Source organism: Phaenicophaeus curvirostris, chromosome 1, assembly GCF_032191515.1.
Source record: "Phaenicophaeus curvirostris isolate KB17595 chromosome 1, BPBGC_Pcur_1.0, whole genome shotgun sequence".
Taxonomy (NCBI): domain Eukaryota; kingdom Metazoa; phylum Chordata; class Aves; order Cuculiformes; family Cuculidae; genus Phaenicophaeus; species Phaenicophaeus curvirostris.
The window spans coordinates 36119795-36138075 of NC_091392.1; the positions used below are offsets into that span (position 1 = coordinate 36119795).

Below are 18281 nucleotides of genomic sequence, written 5' to 3' on the forward strand. Positions count from 1 at the left end.
GAATTATTTAATTTAAAGCATTCTAAATAATTTAAATTTGCTTTTCTTACCTGAGCAGGCTTCTTTTGAACCACTTGTTGAGGCTGAAAAGTAAAACAAATACATGGTGAGAAACCAAATTCACTGCGGTCATGTAATTGCGGTTTCACAGATGCTGGGAAAAATGTTTTCAGCCATAGAAATCAAACACAGAAAAAGCTCACATTCAAAAATGGAATGATGAACATACTCAGCTCTCACAACTGGCCTCTCCTACACCTATCTATGATCTTGCTCTAAAGTCATTGAGGTTACTGTGGATGCAGAGGAATATGATAAGTTTATTTAATTACGATCAAGGTGAAATCTAATTTAGCTCGTTACATCTTTCAGCTCTTCTATGGTACTGCTAGATTTACTTTACTGCATTACTTAGCAGATTGTGACACTGACCTCATTTTATAACTAATCTTGTCTCTGCTGATGCTGTTCACTCTCTTATCACACTCTTTCAGCTGTGAGTGGAGTGTCCTGCTGTGGGGAGACCCTCTCTCTCTATGACCATGAGCAGGAGCACAGCTTGGGCAGAGAAGTGAAGGACACATAACCTCATTCCTGAGCGAGGGCTTCTCGCTTGAACAAAGCCATCCTTGTCAAAGCCAGGAGACTGGGATGGACAGTGGCTTCAGCTCACGGAATCTCTTGTTGCACAAATGTGATGCTGTCTTGAGCCTTGTGAACCTGTTGATATGACTTTGGGAAGGCCCATCATAAGGCAGGTTGGGTGTGTGGGCAGGGAGAGCTGGTGATTGTGTCCGCCTGCCTACACAGGACCTGGGAAACAGCCATGGGCTCCTCAGCAAGTCTCCTTCCTGGCCGCTCCCATCCAGGAATGGGAAGTATGGTCTGCACATGAGTCAGGACACTCACCAAGGTGCCAGTGCTCTTCGCTCCCACACCAGGGAGGAGGAGAAGTACCAATTAAGGAACTAATACAAGCATACTTAAAATATACCACCACCACCCACACAACGTGACAACCCTTGCGGGTGCTAGAAGCAACACAGAACAATAAGACCATAGATAAAGGACGAAATCCTGACATCGAGAGCACAAAAGAGCTTTTCTTACTTCAGTGTGGCAAAGCTGCTGTCATCCTCCCCTGCAGGACTTTCTGTTTTCAAAGTATATGAATTGCACCCAATGATTTTCTTCCTGCCCTTCCTTCCTGCCTGTTCCTAGTTCCAGCCGTGATTTCAGCGACTTGCTTGGGCAGAGGCCAACATGTGGTCCCTTTGCGTGGCCAAAAAAACTAATTTTCATGACAGTGTAGTAGGAAATAACTGGAATATTTCTGAATAAACATTTTAGTGTAACTGGCTTTTCACAGCAATATTTCAGTGGGAAGGATCAATGAAAATGTAAATTAAATGTAACGGATTCAATTCAGACTGCCCACCACAAGCGTCCCATTTTAACAAGAGAATGCTTTGTTTATTTTCAGTCTTTTTCTAATTCAGCGGAATACTATTGCTGTTATATTTTTGTATCTGTGCCTCAGGCTCCTAGTTCTGCTCTCAAATAAATATGAGAAAAAACTATCTGATGACAGGGTCCCTCTTTAAACATCAGGGTGAACCCTTTTTCCATTAAATTCCCTTGCAATTGAGAAGCTATTACCAATGTACATATTTTATTGATGCCTTCTCCAGGTGAACTGAAAGCCCTGAACTCATTAATGGACATTTGCTGCCCTTGGACAAGGGAATGATTTGTTTCAAAGGAATCTCTTGCAATTACAGAACTCCTTGAATTCTTCAGTAATCTGCCACTAGTGCTTTTCCCCTTTATTTTCTTTTTTTGTCTGCTGATTACACTTGTATATGTGTTTACTCCCAAGCCACATGAAATCTGCAGACATCCTTAGAGGCTGATTGTTTAATCCTGCTCAGAAATCCCCATATATTTTTGGCCATGCACTCTGCATTCATGTGACTCTCACACACTGTAGCTCAATGAAATCTTCTGAAAGAGCTGCCAACTCACCAAATTTTCCATGAATTAGGTCCTGACACTTCAATGAGAGGAAAGACAATGTCTGAAACAAGGCCAGCTCTGGCTTTCTGCCTAGTATGTGTCACAGTAATTCTACCAGCTGCCCTTCTACACAGCAATCCATACTTTTCAGACCACCAAAAAGCCCCTTGAATACTTTCAGTGATAGCTGGGGCTCAAGCGGCCAGCGTGTTTTCCCAGCCTCTGGCACCCAGCAGCTCCGGACTGGACCTAGAAAGTTTTTTGTGTGTGTTTGTTTTGTTTTGTTTTTATTTTTATTTTTATGAATGGCTTTTGCAGGGGACTCTTGACTCCAGCAAAATCCTATCCAGCCATTCATAAAAAGCAGAGGGAAAATATTGTACTTTGCTCAGTTGGAAACCGTCTCTGATACTGACCAAGGCTTTCAAGAATGTTATTAATTCAAGACCTTTGCTATCATAGTGCTTCATGTCAAGAGCTCCTTGGCAGCGGCTGCTTACTGCCGGCTAGGCTTCCAGTGGATTTGGGATATGGAGTTCGGCGTGTGTTATGTCTTATCCCTTAAATGGAAGAAGTAGAGCTATGGAAACTCAAAAGCCGGGCTTAGCCCCACAGCCAGTATTAATGACACACACCATCGACATGCCAGGAGCTGTGCCGACTTGTGCCATGCTGAGGGCTCCAGCCTGTAGCGGCTGAATCCCTGCAAGTGCTCTTTTTCAGGGGCATTGCTTTTCCTGCTTCAGCCTGGCTGTGTGGGAGAGCTGTCTGGATGAATTCAGGCTGGATAAATCCAGCAAGATCTAGTCCTGAGAGGGTTGCAGTGTCCGCTCACTTTGGCCACCCCAAACCAGAAGAAATGAAGCACACAGAAATAATGACGAATTTTCTAAGGAACTTCTTTTACTGTTGTGGATGTGATGCCTTTGGAAACTTCTTGACACACTATGGATACAAATGCCTTGACTCACTAAGCTTTGTGTTCACTGAGTTAAAAGATCTTTTCAGGGCTTCAAAGGAGACACCTCTGATTCAAAAGAGTGTTGCAACAGCATGTTGAACTAGCTGGAAAGAAAAAGAATCTGTCTTGGTTATGGAAAAGACTAGAACCATAAAAAAGCCAAGGACAAGGGATTTTTAAAGAGGTGCTTTGGAGCAAAATAAAGTTGTATACACAACACAAGAGCTCTGAAGTATTATGCATACCACCAGAAGCCTGCAGAATAAGACGGCAGACCTTCTGGTCTCCCAGATGCTCTCTCACTTATGTCAGTGATTGTATGTAAGAGGAGCTTCAGGCAACATGGGACTTTCACATTCTATTTTTATCCTAAGTTTAAAAACCAGCTATTGCACACTGAATGTCTATCAGCTGAAATTCCATGCGCTTGAAAGCAGAATTCAGGGTTTCTTCCACCATACACAAGTACAAGCCAACCTTAAGTAGTTTTCTTAAATCTGTATAATACAGAAAGAACAAGTGACAGCATTGGAAAAAATCCTATAACCATGCCATTTGAATGTCTATCACTTAAGAACAAGTCCCAAGTAGAGCAGATTTTGTTTTGCCATCTTTAAACTATATGAGCTAAGGTAAAAGACAATAATTTAAAACTTCATAATATTTCTAACTTTGGACAGAAAAATATTAAACCACCTAAAGAGGGAAGTACACAAACCTCTGGGTAGTTTTACCTGTGCTGTAAGTTTTAGATGTTCAGAGCCCAACTGTTTATTTTCTACAAGACATTTATTCCACTCCTCCTCTGTCACTTCACCCCTTTTTGTCTTCTAATTCTGTTAATTTACTCCTTGTCAGTATCTTAGATGCATCCTTATAGCCTATACAGACATGGTTAAACAATTTCTTTGCCTTCTGTATGAGAACAAAAAAATAGCCTCATGTAATAACTCCATATTCATCCTGTATCAGTGGTCTAAAGTTGTATCAAATTCAATCTGCTACACCTTGCATTTGCATACTCCTTATCCTGTGACTTCTCACACAATTATAAAAATAAGGAAGGACAAGTGTAAGTCTATGTCAACTAGTATGAGCAATGCTGGACACATTTTTGGTGTTCAGAGATAAAAGCACTAGTTTGAATGCAAATCATCCCGACTGCTGTGTCTGAAGCTCCAAGGGCAAGCTGCACACTCACAGTGCTCCTAGATTTTGTGCTTGTGTCTTCCTCTGCAAACTAAGTATAATGAAAATGTTTGACTGATGCTTCTTGGCAACAGTGATTCCCTGTTTTATTCCCACAGCTTGACATAGACAAGATGTTCACATGGATGTAGCTCTGCTAGTGAGACTAAATGACCAGGATGGAAACTAATATCCAGTTAGGATGACATTCATACTGCTGACAGCTCAGAGTTGTGCAGAGACCATTAAAATAATTTTGTAGGTCACCCAAATATTTGTAGTTCTAAATTAAAAGATGAGCAAACCCATACTTAGTCTTTTTGTCCATATATCCTCAAAAAATCAGGAAGTACATATTATACCAGTTGAAACCAATATAACCCAAAATAAATCATGTCTTCCAAGCAGTTCCATATGACATCAGAATAACTACTGTTCTGCCCTACAGCTTTAACTGTTTCAGGTCTGGCCTTTCCCTCCACCTCCCAGCACAGAGTGATCCAGCCCCGGGACTGGGGTCCTACATAGCCTGTGAAGAAGCCCCCACCTCTGGGTAAAAGCTGCTTTCAGCTTCACGACCATCAGCAGGGATCCACCCCAGACTGCATGGGATGGCGTGCCTGCCATTTGCTCCTCTGACCCAGGTATGCCCATAGGTTGCTTTAGAAATTATCTTCCTTTCAAGGGTGTTTTGGAAATGTTTTTTTTTCACCCCATGGAGGGAATGCCCCCTCCACCCAGGCAGGACTGGCTTGTGTTTTGGAAGCACAAGGTCATGAATCCTCATGCCTCCATCACATGTTTGCAGTCAACTGGCAACTGTGGTGTCTATGTACGCACACTGCTGTGGGTCATTAGGATCTAACAGCAAAACCATCTGGCCCTCAGAGTTCAAAAGAGATTTGACAGCCCTCTGTGCAGTCTCATAAATGAGGCTAATAGTAATCTGTGGAGAATTTTGGCAAAATCTGTGGAACTTCTACTCTTTATTTTCTATCCTACTTGGCACTCCTCTGAGTTTTTAACACCAAATACAAAGTCAGGTCTTTCAAAAAATATTTATTAGCTTATTAAACTGACCTCCCCTGACTGCTGTTGGAAAACCCTGCAACATCTCAGAGCTGCACCAATAACTTCAGCTGATGACAAAGTAAATAGTACTTCTATTGTACTTGTGGAAGAGAGCAGAGAACATCAGAGTTGTCCAAGTACAAAAAGTGACATTTAATAGTTGTTTGATAACAAATTTTTATGTTTTAATTGATGAATTCAAAGCACATTGCTTCAAATTACTCCTTCGGTAGCCTAAAAACTCAGGCACTGGACCATATATCCAGTTAGGTATCTATATATCCAATGGAAATCAAAGCATTTACTTTGCAGGGTCAGCATTTACCACGTTTTGTTTAAAGAAAACTATCTTCACTACAGACCATCTGTAAGTTGCTACATTTGCAATAGTTTTATGTTCTGACAGGATAAAAAACATGTAAGAAATGTATTAAAAATAAATTTCTATTTTCTTTTACACTCATATAGCCCATTACTTTTCAGTTGCTTTGATCCAGCCTTCCTCACAGCAGTAGATTTTCCACTGTTACAGATCTTGGTAAGTACAAATTGAATGGTTAGAACGGCAAGGGAAAAAACTTAATTTTTCTTCATCTGCTAGCTGAACTGTTAGTTCAAGCACAACAGTACCCCATTGAGTTTATCAAAGACATAATCAAAATTCAAAGTACAGTAGCTGTTAGTGCTGTGTTCTTGATAGATGCTATTATTTTTTATAATGTTTCAGCCAGTATGGTTGTATTTCCATAAAATATGTAGGGTAGTGCAGCTTATGAAATACCCACTTAACGGTCCTTGTATCTGTGGTTCAATGCTATATACAAAGTTTAAATTGGCATACTCAGCTAAAATCAATACAGTTCAGGAGCAGGAGGATCAGTTGTCGCTGGTTGCTCTTCTTCAGAGTTACTGCTGCTCTGTTGGATCCCTCTGTTAATTCATTATCATCGATCATATATTTGATAAGCTTTCCTCATACATTTTGCTCAGATTTACTTCAGCAACCTGTGCATTTTTCTGCTAAAATCTTAAGAAGCGATTTCTGTCTTTCTGAACAGTTCTAACACAAGTTTTAGCATTGAGGATTTTCTGATAGGCACCTAACGAAACATGAGCTGGCTCTTTTGTCTGGCAAACATCATATGCATCTGTCTATTTATAACTCCCTACACAAATAGACTATTGAGAAAGACAGACGGGAGGTTCCAGTTATTCTTAGCTATAGTGTAAGGAAAAAACCATACATTTTAGTAGACAGAAATAGATTATAAGTTGTTTGCAAAGAAACCAAGCCCTCATAATTCAGGGATATAAACCAGTCAGAAACTACTTACCTTTATATGTTGCAGACTTTGCCAAACAAATAACTATTGTGCAACTGTTTATCTCCAGACTGTCTTGTTTGTTTGGATACGGCAAGCCCTGTGGCCACCATGCATTTCTCTTGGGCCATGTGAAAATGATTTTTGGTCACTACAAAACAGGCTAGATTTGAATTGACGACCTAGAGGTGAAAAGCACCATATCATATTACCACCCAGTCCTAACTTTTGTTTTAGAGCCTTCCCTCTCTACTTGCTCCTGCCACATGGACTTAAAAAACAGTGGCAGTTCCTGCTTCAGGGGACACTCCCGGCAGCACCACTGATGGTGGCTGCGTGAAGCTGATCAGAGCTGCAGGACTATCACCAGAGACTCATCTCTGGAACTGACTGCCAGGAGCTCCTGAATCCCCCTGACCTTTGCATTGGCCTCCAATGAAATAACAGAATAAATAAGGCAGTAAAGTCCCAAACCAGGCAACCTGCTGCAAAATCTGCTACTCTTTGGAAAGTGAACTCTGAACTTCAGTGGTTTTGCTCAAATATAACTATTGTCAGGCAACAGTTCTCTTTGTGCCCTCCTACACTCATTCTCCTCCTCATTATAAGGTCACAAAGATATTAACTCGTTCAGTACGTGTGTCCTTATATCATTTAGAGACTGGAAAACAGGCACATCCCATTTTCCTCAATGTAGGCTAAGAGCAATCAAATTAATTCCCAGGCCTGTGAAAGCTTCTGCCAACAACAGGCCCAAGCCTAGAGGCAGGGATGGAAAAAGAACTGAAGTGGCAGTGGCAGTCAGCAAGGGTCAAACTGCTCAGCTGGGCAGAGCAGGGGCAACAGCAGCTCCCCAGCAGAGCCTGGAGGCAACTCTGACCCTGCCTCATGTCTCCATCAGCGTGCTGCTGCAATGTCCATGCCCCAGCCAGGAGCTGCACTTCTTCACAAGAGCCCCTGAAGGTGGATACTGCTGAAAACACAATATGCGCTTGCATCAGCCTTTGGGCATCCTCCCTACCCTGGAAAGGTAGCTACTGAAACTACCTTGAAGGTAGTGATTCAAGCCAAGGAGTCTCATTGCTACCCCTTGGGTATCTCCCAGTGGCAGCCTGTGGCATATTTCTCCAGTTCAGCTGGGCACAAAAAGTGCTGCTGCCTCCAGAAATTTGCACATATTGTTTTAGCAAGGCACTTCTCAACCAGAGGGGGAGAGCATCAGATCAACCACTGTATAAAGGCAGGTGTAAGAGAACATGGTCTGCCTACAAAACCTGCAGACTTCACCTATAGCAGAAAACAATTCAGTCCAGGTCAACAGCCTGGCTTGCATCCATCCTACCTTTCCCCTTCCCATATGGGGCTGTCTCTTCCACACTGCCTAGAGGGAAGAGGGAAGAGCCCATGGGCTGTGCTATTCCTTTAACCACACCTGGGAACTGTGCTAGGTAGCAGAGGACAAGACACTGAAGGAGAGAACGTTCCCAACTGCACAGCACAGACGACTGCACGCCAGTGCTTGAGACTGTGCCCAAGCACTGTTCAGGTCACTGAACACAGATACAAGTCTAGACCCTTTTAGGAAGAGCTATCTGTCTCCTCATCTCCACAAATGGGGAAAGGATGCAAGGAATCTGGGCAGCCTCTTTTGCGTGGCCATTTCTGCCCCTTCAGAGATGTAAAGCATCTCATACAGAGTACGTCTTCATCCCCAGACCTAGCCCTGAAGTTCTAAAGGAGCTTTCCCTTCCCATCCAGCACATTGCCCCCATGACCTCCCATTGCCCTGTGACAGCTAGGCAGGGTTTTCCTCCAAAGAAATGCCACACAGGGCAAGGAAGGCCTGGCTGATCTTCTGCAGCTGAGGATCTGGCCTGAGGCACTTCTCTTGAACTTCTTTGTCTGAGCAGATCCATTGGTAGCCACATGGTTGGCTGGGAATGTTTTCGTATGTCTGGGATATACAGATGTCTGATAGCTGTCTGTCTATCAAGTAGATTTGATAATTATTACTGCCTCCAGGAAACTGATGCTGTTAAAAGTGTTTGTCAGAGTCCGACTACAACCTGCTGACCTGCTGACACAGTTTCATAAAGAAGACAAGTGTCCAAAACAGAAAAACATTTTCCCTGTACTTGAAACGTACTATGGGCCTGGTGGCAAGTTGTAAATAATCCACTTCCTGGCTTTATATATTCTGGGATCCTCCTGGTGTGCGGTATGTTAAACACTGAACTCAGTTCATATTGTTATTTTTTAAATTGAAATTACATTAGTTATATCCAAAGGTATGATTTGTAGGCACTCCTTGCAATGCAGGAAAAAACCTCACTGTGTTGCATTTTTGCTGTGCTTTTACCATTCAGTCATTAATAGGAATTTCATCATAAGCATCATTGTGAAAACTACATAACGGGGCAAAGTATTTTAAAAGATGGTAGCAAACCGATTTTTTTCTTTTAACCAGCTAGAACCCATTTACCAAAAGATTGCAAAGTCAAAGTCTGCAATATCCTATCGTCAGCCTCTCAACAGCAGCAGAAATATGAATAGTGTCTGTGTACACATGCTTCCCTCAGTCTGAAAGAGAGAGAAAGAAGGGGGAAGAAACGAAGGGAGAAAGATTCTGCTCTTGATAATCCTGGTGCAATTTTAAAGTTGTTCTATTTATGTCCCTAGACAGACTCCGAATTTAGCTCAGTCTAGGAGAGAAGAATTTGACCGTAATTTTTACAGCACAATTACCTGACTGTCTAGCTACAGTTATCTAATAGCCTTTTGGAAGCTACATCTGACCTGAAGATCCCATTTGTTGCTTGGATCTAACAGTGTGAACATCAAAGGTATGTGTGTAAGGTATGCATGCAAATCCCCTGCAGCTTTTTCCATAACAGTACTGAAATCCAATACCAGACCAAGAATGCTGTGCCCGGAGCACCCTGCTACAGCCCTGCTCCCTGGTGCAGCTTAAAGTGGTTTCCTTACTCACAGAGCTCCATCCGCCACTTGGAAAGCAGCCTGCTTTTAAATGTTATGGTTGCAAGGGAGAACCTGTGACCATTTTAGCAAACACAGGTCATTTCAGAGAACGAGACTGCTCAATATTTTACTTCCAGTTTCTGATAACTCTTCCATGTTTCATTGTTTCTGTTGTTTAGGTGACAAAAACTGCTTTTTCAGGCTGTAAAAAACAAAGCTAAATTTTGTCCTCGGCTAAATTCTACCCTTAGCTCAAACTAGTTCCAGAGTCTGCCCAGAGGTAAATGCCTCCATCTCCCAACTACACACATGTAATTGTGCTTGGAACCTATGTGGTTTGGTGTGCCAAAAATACACCGGTTGGTAGCATCTGTGGCTAGGTGGTCCTGCCAACAGAGGTGCAAGTGGCTTGTTAGATGAAGGAGAAGGATAGCTGGCCTCCAAATATTGCTGTAGTTGGCACAGGCAGGTATGCCCTTTCTCGGAATTAGGTACACTGGATAGAAAGAAGCTGGATTTGCAACTGAATATAACCCACCTCCATGAGATCGAGTACTACATCAGCACCACATCATTTACCGACAGTTGCAAGATCATTTTAGCACTGGCAGCAACGTGACCAAAGATACTCTGATACTCTAGATATTAACAAGTAAGGGAGCTCTTGACGGTGTGGTACAAGGTCCTTCCGCTGGTGATCAGCAGCAGAAGGAGCAAGATCTTTCTGACGTTGTTCAGCAGGCTGCTCCCAGGCATCTTAACATCCCTGCATTCCATGCCTGTGACTGCCCGGAGCAGCTTCAAGCAAGACTTTTTCCTGGGAAAAGAGCCAGGGAGTCCAAGGGTGCACCTTGAGGCACCAGAGGTTGTCGCAAACCCATTGCTCTCCTAGGCAAAACTCATGGACAGCAAGGAGGCCACCAGTGAAGAAAAGATAGTATTTGGAGGAGGGGTGAGGAAACAACAGTATAGCTTGGGACAGTGTGTGCGCACTTAGGAACTTCTGGAAATCTCTGACTGGTAGGGAACAGTGCTGGGAAGTTTTGGTTGGTACTGGGAAGTTTTGGTTGGTTGCACAGTGGGAAAGATCCAAAGGGATGGGATGGAGGAATGAAAGTTGCAAGGAGAGATGATGGAGAAGAGAGGGACCAAATGCACACCACCTTCCCTGCTTGCACACAAACGGGACAAGGTCTCTGCACTGCATATTATACACAAGGAACTGAGAGGAAACATAGAAATATCTTCTTTGTATTTCTTTTTGTCCACCAACACACACAAGTTGGCTGTATTTTTGTCATATTTTTGGCTTCTTTTATGCTCTTAAAAGCGTGTGCATTACTGACATATTTTGGGGGTTTTGTGGTGTTTTTAAATTGGGAAGTTTCATTAGAAAGACTGCTTTTAGGTGCCAGTGATTTTTTTAGATTTTAGGATCAATGCCTTTTGTGAGCTTTATGGGAGTGCTTCATCTTCTCAGATCATACAAAGGAAGAGAGAAATAGGAAGGCTCTAGGACTGTACTGCCTTGCGGAGCGGAGGATTACATCCCTACCCGCAAGCAGAGAAACAACCTGCTGTTCAGGGCTGATGACAGCAGGATCCGCAGGAGCTCATGCTCTTCCTGAGGAAGAATTCAAGCCATCCCTCACCACAGCAATCTGTGCAGAAGCAGGTCTGCTTCAGCTTTGCGGTTAGACAGCGCTGGCAGCGGGACAGCTGGGACATTCACTGTTTGTTATACAAGCACTTCAAAAGGGTGGGGGACAGTGATAGGATAAGGAGTTGCCCATGCCTCTTTGCCTTTCATCACCTCCCAGGAATGCCTGCCTTCAGGGCTAATATAGATGAAATTACGTTAATAAATGTGTGGCCTTTTCAGCCACATTTTTTCACTTTAATTCCTGTCTGCAATTGCTGGCACATGCCCTTGGCAATTCATGGTTATTTTGCTCATTTGGCATTGCATAATTGTCCTTTATTACAGAATATAAATCCTTTTTTATAGGTAAGCAAATGCAGAGTTCATGAAAGTGATACCGTCTAGCTCCATTTTACATAGCAAATACTGGGCTTTTCCCTCTTTCTTTCTTCCTTTTTTTCTTTTACTCAGTCATAAAAACTATATTTTGCTAACTCTAAACTTGTGTGCAAGCCCAAAATTGATGATTTCGTGAGTCTTCCAGATGCATCACCACAGTTCCAGAAAGCTTCCTGACTGACAAGCAGGCCAAGACTTCTGTGACATCTCCACATCAGGACATCATTAATAAACTTCCTGTACCTCAGAGAGAACCTCCCCAATATCACGTAAGGTCCATATGGCTACCTCCTCAGCACCGTGGACATCTCCTGCCTCTCCTTACTCGTAAGAGTGATAAGGCCCAATCTTTTGGGCTGCGGTGGGTTGAATGGTCCCTTATAGAGGTCCTCAAGGTCTCTATGTTCAACTCCAAACACAACACTTCTTTCACATCCACACTCATCCTCTGACAAGATTATAGCTGTGCTTGAACCAGTCGATATACATGAGATCATATGGGTGAAGAGTATCCTTGTTACAGTTACATCTTAGGATGCCACTGAACCATGGAGACTTTAGGAGCAAAATGCATAACACATTCACTGATTAGCATTCCACAGTAACACAAATACAGACAAGGACATCTAGTTCCTGAAGACTACAGAACTAATCCTAATCTAAAACTGACCTATTGGTACATAGTAGACAAGGGCAAGCTACAAGCAAGAAAGCTCGGGAAGTGCCTGGACACCACCACAATGAACATGATGAATTGTCTGTCTCATCGGTAGTATCTCTTGTGGTGAATTTCCTTTTTTTTCTCCAAGTATATTTTCCTTAACCCTCAGTGTTTGTTCAGAAATGGAAATCTAAACTCACTACCAGATGTTCCATGGGAGACCTATGATGCTGTGAAATGGGTCGTACCAGTGCTACTCCTCAGTTCAACACGAATTTCTCACAAAAAGCTTAAGAATATGTATCAGATAACTAAAATCAATCACAACAATTAAATATATAACCTCATATTTGAATATCCTTTTCATCTCTGCAGATCCCAAAGTAATTGATACACTGAAAGTAACATAGGGCCATTACAAAGGGATCTGTTTCATTCTGTACCAAAATGCAGCCATGTCTGGGATGAGGTCTGGCAGCTGTTCTAACAGCAGAAGACAATGTTACATACAGTTGGGGTATGAGATGAAGAATAGCATATCCAGTGTACATGGCAGAGACGGAAGGATGTAATTATCCAAATTGGAACTGGCCAGGACACCAGGGTCAAAACCCTGACTCTTTTGAAAAGTGACAAGGGAAAGCTAATGACCACAAGCAGTCAGGGCTTTGATTTTACATCTCATCTGAAAAACATCACCTCCAATGACAGTTTTCTTGAGTACCACGTAGAGGCCTTCACAGAAAGGGTCATTGGCCACTGGAACAGGCTGCCCAGGGAGATGGTTGAGTCATTTTCCCTGGAGGGGTTTAAGGGATGAGTGGATGAGTTGCTGAGGGACATGGTTCTGTGATTGATGGGAATGGTTGGACTTGATGATCTGGTGGGTCTTTTCCAACCTCATGATTCTGTGAGGTGAATTTACTTTCTGTAAGTGAATCTGAAAGAAAACTGCATCCTAGCATGGTAGCTAGATGTCCTTGGAGGTATTAATTTGGTTTCCCAGTTAGCCTGTATAACCTGACAGCCTGGGAACATATGCATATCCCCTTCACAGCACTGGTCTGCAAAGAGAACAGGACACTGCTTGTGTTGGATATGTTTATCAGAAACTCAGATCACAACCCCACTAGCTGGAAAACAGCAACAGTCTCCCCATGACCATCTTGTGACTTGACTTCTGTTGTCTAAAATGTGAATCACACCAAGTATTTAATCTATGAACAGCTACTAACCAAATAACCATCCTTCCTTTGTGGTATTAGTGACATACTGCATTCTGCGTGATTTAAGTAAATCTTGGGAGGTGGTTGAGTCACCATCCCTGCAGGTACTTAAAAGGCGGGTAGATGAAGTGCTTAGAGATATGATTTAGCAGTGGGCAGGTACAGTTGGAGCTGATGATCTCAAAGGTCTTTTCCAACCTAATGATTCTATGAAACACATCAATAACTTAAAAGGCATTTTAGAAATTACCACCAGGTAGGCAGCAATAACAGAATACATACAGGTTTTAGCTTACTTCAGATGTGAAGATATACAGCATCACTTTACACACGTTTTACTAAGGTGAAGGAATAGTACTTAGCAATGACGACAGGCTAGCTGCCTGTACACAGGTAGTCATTAATACTTATCAAAGCTCAGTCAGGACACTGCAACCCTGTCGTGCATTAAATATCTCAGCTAGAAATTATGTACAAATACGTTTTTATAGATACAGAGAGAGGAACTTAGTGCTAATGCACTAAGGTGGCTTACACCTTAAGATTGTTAATTTTATTGTCTTATTTCCAAAAATCAGCTTCAGCAACCTACCCACCCTGAGAAGATTCTGCCTGGCACAAAACAACATGCAGTTCTCAACAAGCCCCTGCTGCTTCTAGAGTAACTCTTAGACCCTGTTAACTGAGAGCTAGACCTAGTGGCAGGTGCCTCCAGGCACTCAAATGACTGTAGCCCTCCAATAGCTTATGAACTACATCATCTTGCACTATGTACCACAGCTGGCAGTGGTACCAAGAGGAATCAGAGCCTTTGCTACTGGAGACAAGAAAAAAACACCAAAGCCAACATTTCCAGGCAGCTCAGCAAATGTTCACCCAGTACTCGCTCCGTTCCTGCCAACTCTGGGGAAAAAAGCAATGAACCCAGCAAGCAAGCCAGAGAGACTCTGGGCAACAAGATTTTCACAAAGCCTTGCATTTACCGCCCCTGCATTAGATTCTGCACAGGCGATTCCCTCACATGATGAATGGTGCTCCAAACATGGAAGACTTACAAAAGGTTGGCTGTGGAAAATAGGCCCAGAGCGATGAAGCACTTCCTCACAGAACATGTTACTATCAAAATCATTACTGAATGCAGGTTTCTTGGAACTGTACTAGACTTCTAGTACATTTCTCATCTTTAAAATAATGACTCAAAAGGGTATGAGAGTTTGTCACTTGCATTCGAATGCCATTCACAGGAAGGAATCCCTTTCTGACCGTAAACCTTAGCACCTTTAGCAGACCATCACTTGTGATGGACTCATCAGCGCATCCTGCACAGGAGGTCACATCAGATTATCACATGGTCCCATCTGGCTTTAGCATCTGTGAATCAAGGGTCGAACGCTGATGTCACCAGTCTAACCAGGAAAAGCTAGTCTGTATCTTAGAAATACTGCCAAGATGGTTTCTTTTTCAAGAGCATTCCCTTACACAGCAGGAATATGCACACATGTGCTGCAGAGAAATTAAACAATAAATTATGATCAAGGAAAATTAAAGGAGTTGACACAAAAGGCACTAAGACCAGATGCACATAACTAGAAATATCAAATTTGTTTAACAGACTCACAGAAGTGATCTCAACTCAAAACCACCAGGTTGACAGCGTAAGAGTAACTGCATGAGGGAGAGCGCAGGACTGCAGCACTGAAAGAAAATGGATCTCAGAGGTTCTACAGGGTGAGACAAGGTATTATATAGATTTTTCAGTTAAATATATATTATATTACATATAATGCAGGAATATGCAGCAGTGACTGTTCAGGAGAAATTTAAAATCAGTTATCAGTCTTTGCTTTACGTAAGTTCTGGCTCTGAATACACTTGAGGAAACAGCATTATGTACATAAGATCACATTAGATGGCTTTCACTCAAGCAAGATACAACACACTTCATGAAGAGTAGACCAGCCAACCTAATAGCTCATGCCTTTTTTATAAAATTGGAATCAAAATTGTGATTTTTACTAACAGTACCCAAATACAGATTGTCCTTTTCTCAAAGTAAAACCTAGTTAAGAGACACACAGGTATGTTTGCTCCTGATCCCACTGTTAGAAGCGCAAGCGAACGTTTGTTGCTTTGCTGGACATATACACATATTAGTTATCCTGTCACTCAGATAATTTTTGCTTATTTAATAATACTATTAATTATTCCAGATTATTGGTCTGTGCCCTTAAAAGCAATTGAACTTAAATGATTTCTTGTATTTCCTTTCCACCGCCTTTTATGTAGAATGAGCATTGCTGCACCTTAACTGCACCCAGTGCCCACAGCATTAAAAAGAAGTACAACAACGAATACACAAAATCCAAACCTTCTCTTGCTCATTGTTTTACTGAGTTTACTATCCTCTCATTGTTTTACTTTAACTGCTGGAGTTTGATACTGTATCCACTTTCCTCTCTCAGTTCATAATATCAATTTCCCTAAAGGTCAGAAACAATACATCAGGAAATATCACCTGCTACTCAGGGATATCACAGGAAATTTGCATTTCCACTTTGTAAAATGCTATTATTTTGGACTGACAACCTACATTAATTTCATTATCCCGAAGTGTTGGGATCCTTGAAAAATAGAAAGAGAGAGAATGGGTGTCCTGGCTGGCCTCCTGCAAGCATTTAATAGTCATTAACATACAGGAGTGAGAAGAAAAATAACTTGCTACTGAAAGACGTGTGTTCTTCACACGCAGTTCTCCCTGTCACTTCCACGGGAGTATGGGAGCCATTTAGCCTCTTTGATGGTCTCCCCCAGCTCAGCCAGCTCTCCTTTGGAGCTAGGTTGCCTCCTGAGTGCATTCTTCCAGCCTCTGTAAACAGCGCTAAGGAATGAGGTGGCAGATACAGCCAGAGCATTTGCTGTCTTGCAGGAATACAGGAGTCTTGAGCATGGCTTCAGTGGGGAGCTGGATGGTTTCCTTCTAGTCTCTTATTCACTGCATGTAAGAACACAGTGTTTCAGGACCATTCACAGGGGAAGGAAAGCTGCTCCCAGTTAGGTCCTCCAAGTCTTGCAACCTTTATGACGGCTGTAGTGAATATCCCAAAATCAAACTTCAGCCCTTCAGTACTTTTTCCCCAGAGGGGCTTTTTCTGATAGCCACCAATACAAAATCCAGCAGTTTATCCCCTTAACATTCTCAGCACCACCATGAGGGATCAGGTAGCAAGGAGACCTGTTGGAGTGAAGCTGCAATCCTACGCATTTCTGATACATTTTCTACACAACATGGAGTAGCATTAGTAGCCTTTTTTCCCAGCTGCTCAAATTCAAACATCTTTGGCTGTTCTTTTTTTTTTTTCTCCTCAGCTGACAGTGGCAGGGAGCAGCCATTGCCCCACAGGGCAACGCAGAGTACTTGCTTCAAGTGGATATGCCAGGGCAGTGAGCAGCATGGTCGCACATCACATCCCCTCACACATGCGTCAAGAAGCATGTATTACATGGAATGTTGCGGGGGAGGGCTAGTCACAACTGCCTACCACTTCTCCCAGGAAGCCCAGTCTGCCACCCAGGAACACATGCAAATGATGGGCATGAGGTCCCTAGACTGAAGGCAGAAATGTGCTTAAATTGGCTCTATTTGTGGAGATCTGTCCGAATCCAATTCCATGGCACAGGGTGAAGCGCGACTATAGGAAATTTCTTGCACAGTTTCTTTTTCTTTTTGAACACATCCCAGAGTTTTCTCTTCTGGGAGGAATGCCTTGAAGTGAGGTTTTTTTTTATGATGAGGGTATTTCAAGACATATCTCTATTTCAAGCAGCAGCACTGGAGACTGCTGAGGGAGGGAGAGCACCTTACTGGCCAGATTAACAGGCTGTCCAGGGAGGTGGTTGAGTCACCTTCCCTGGAGGTGTTTAAGGCACGGGTGGACGAGGTGCTAAGGGGCATGGTTTAGTGTTTGATAGGAACGGCTGGACTCAATGATCCGGTGGGTCTTTTCCAACCTGGTGATTCTATGATTCTAGGACTGGCTGCACAAAAGGGCATGAACGATGGCAGCAGAGGAGCACACTCACTGACAGCTTCCCTGAGTCACTCTCCTGCTCACACCTGCTCACACCAGGTTTCTACATGGCCACCACCAGAACCAAGCCAGCCTGCTGCCAGGGAGCTCCACATTATGCAGAGCCAGGGGTGACACAGGCTCCTCCGCCTCAGTGCAGGGGCAAGGCTGTAAGTTGCTGCTACACCAGCAAGTCCAAGCTGCAAATGCAGGACTGGCACAAGCAGCTTCAAAGCCATCCTGTTATACGAGGTCAGTTTGCTCCCCTCACCCAAGAACAGGAAATGTAAAGTCACCATGCACTTTCCCAGGCATGAGGACTATTGCGAACCAGTTGAGAATTTCCCCTCTTGGGGAGTCCTGCCTAAGTATTTGGATTTAGTACTTGGCATCAATGGCGAGGTCTTGCTGGCAGAAGAGAGCTGCGAGCTGGCACTGACACAGAGGCTGTTTGCACAAGGGCTGTCATTTAAAACATCGGACTGATAAAACTAATGACTGTGTTGAGAGACGCTCATAAAACACTGAGTCACCTCTTATTCAATTAAGGAACCCGTCACCAATCTTTCAAGGAGGCCTGAACGGGTTATTCCCCTCTATGCTGTGCTGAACTCAGAAATATCAACCTGCATGACACTTTGGATGACCTGAGGTAGCAGTCATAAAGTTCAAAAGGTGAGAAACACCTCTCAACAGGAATAAACAGTAATGCACATTTGGAAATAATCCTTAAAACTACAATTAACTGT

The 18281-nt window shown here is 42.9% G+C and overlaps 1 protein-coding gene across 3 annotated transcripts in view; it reads right to left on the reverse strand.

The window, feature by feature from the left end:
• Nucleotides 1-18281, reverse strand: part of HMGA2 (high mobility group AT-hook 2) — a 117172-nt gene that overhangs the window by 23745 nt on the left and 75146 nt on the right. For 2 of the 3 annotated variants that reach the window (XM_069852599.1, XM_069852591.1), the window contains one exon: nt 51-83. In XM_069852599.1, coding sequence (XP_069708700.1) covers nt 51-83 — 33 coding nt within the window. Of the gene's footprint in view, nt 1-50; nt 84-6570; nt 6741-18281 lie in introns of all 3 variants that reach the window. The other variant, XM_069852583.1, reaches the window with a different exon arrangement.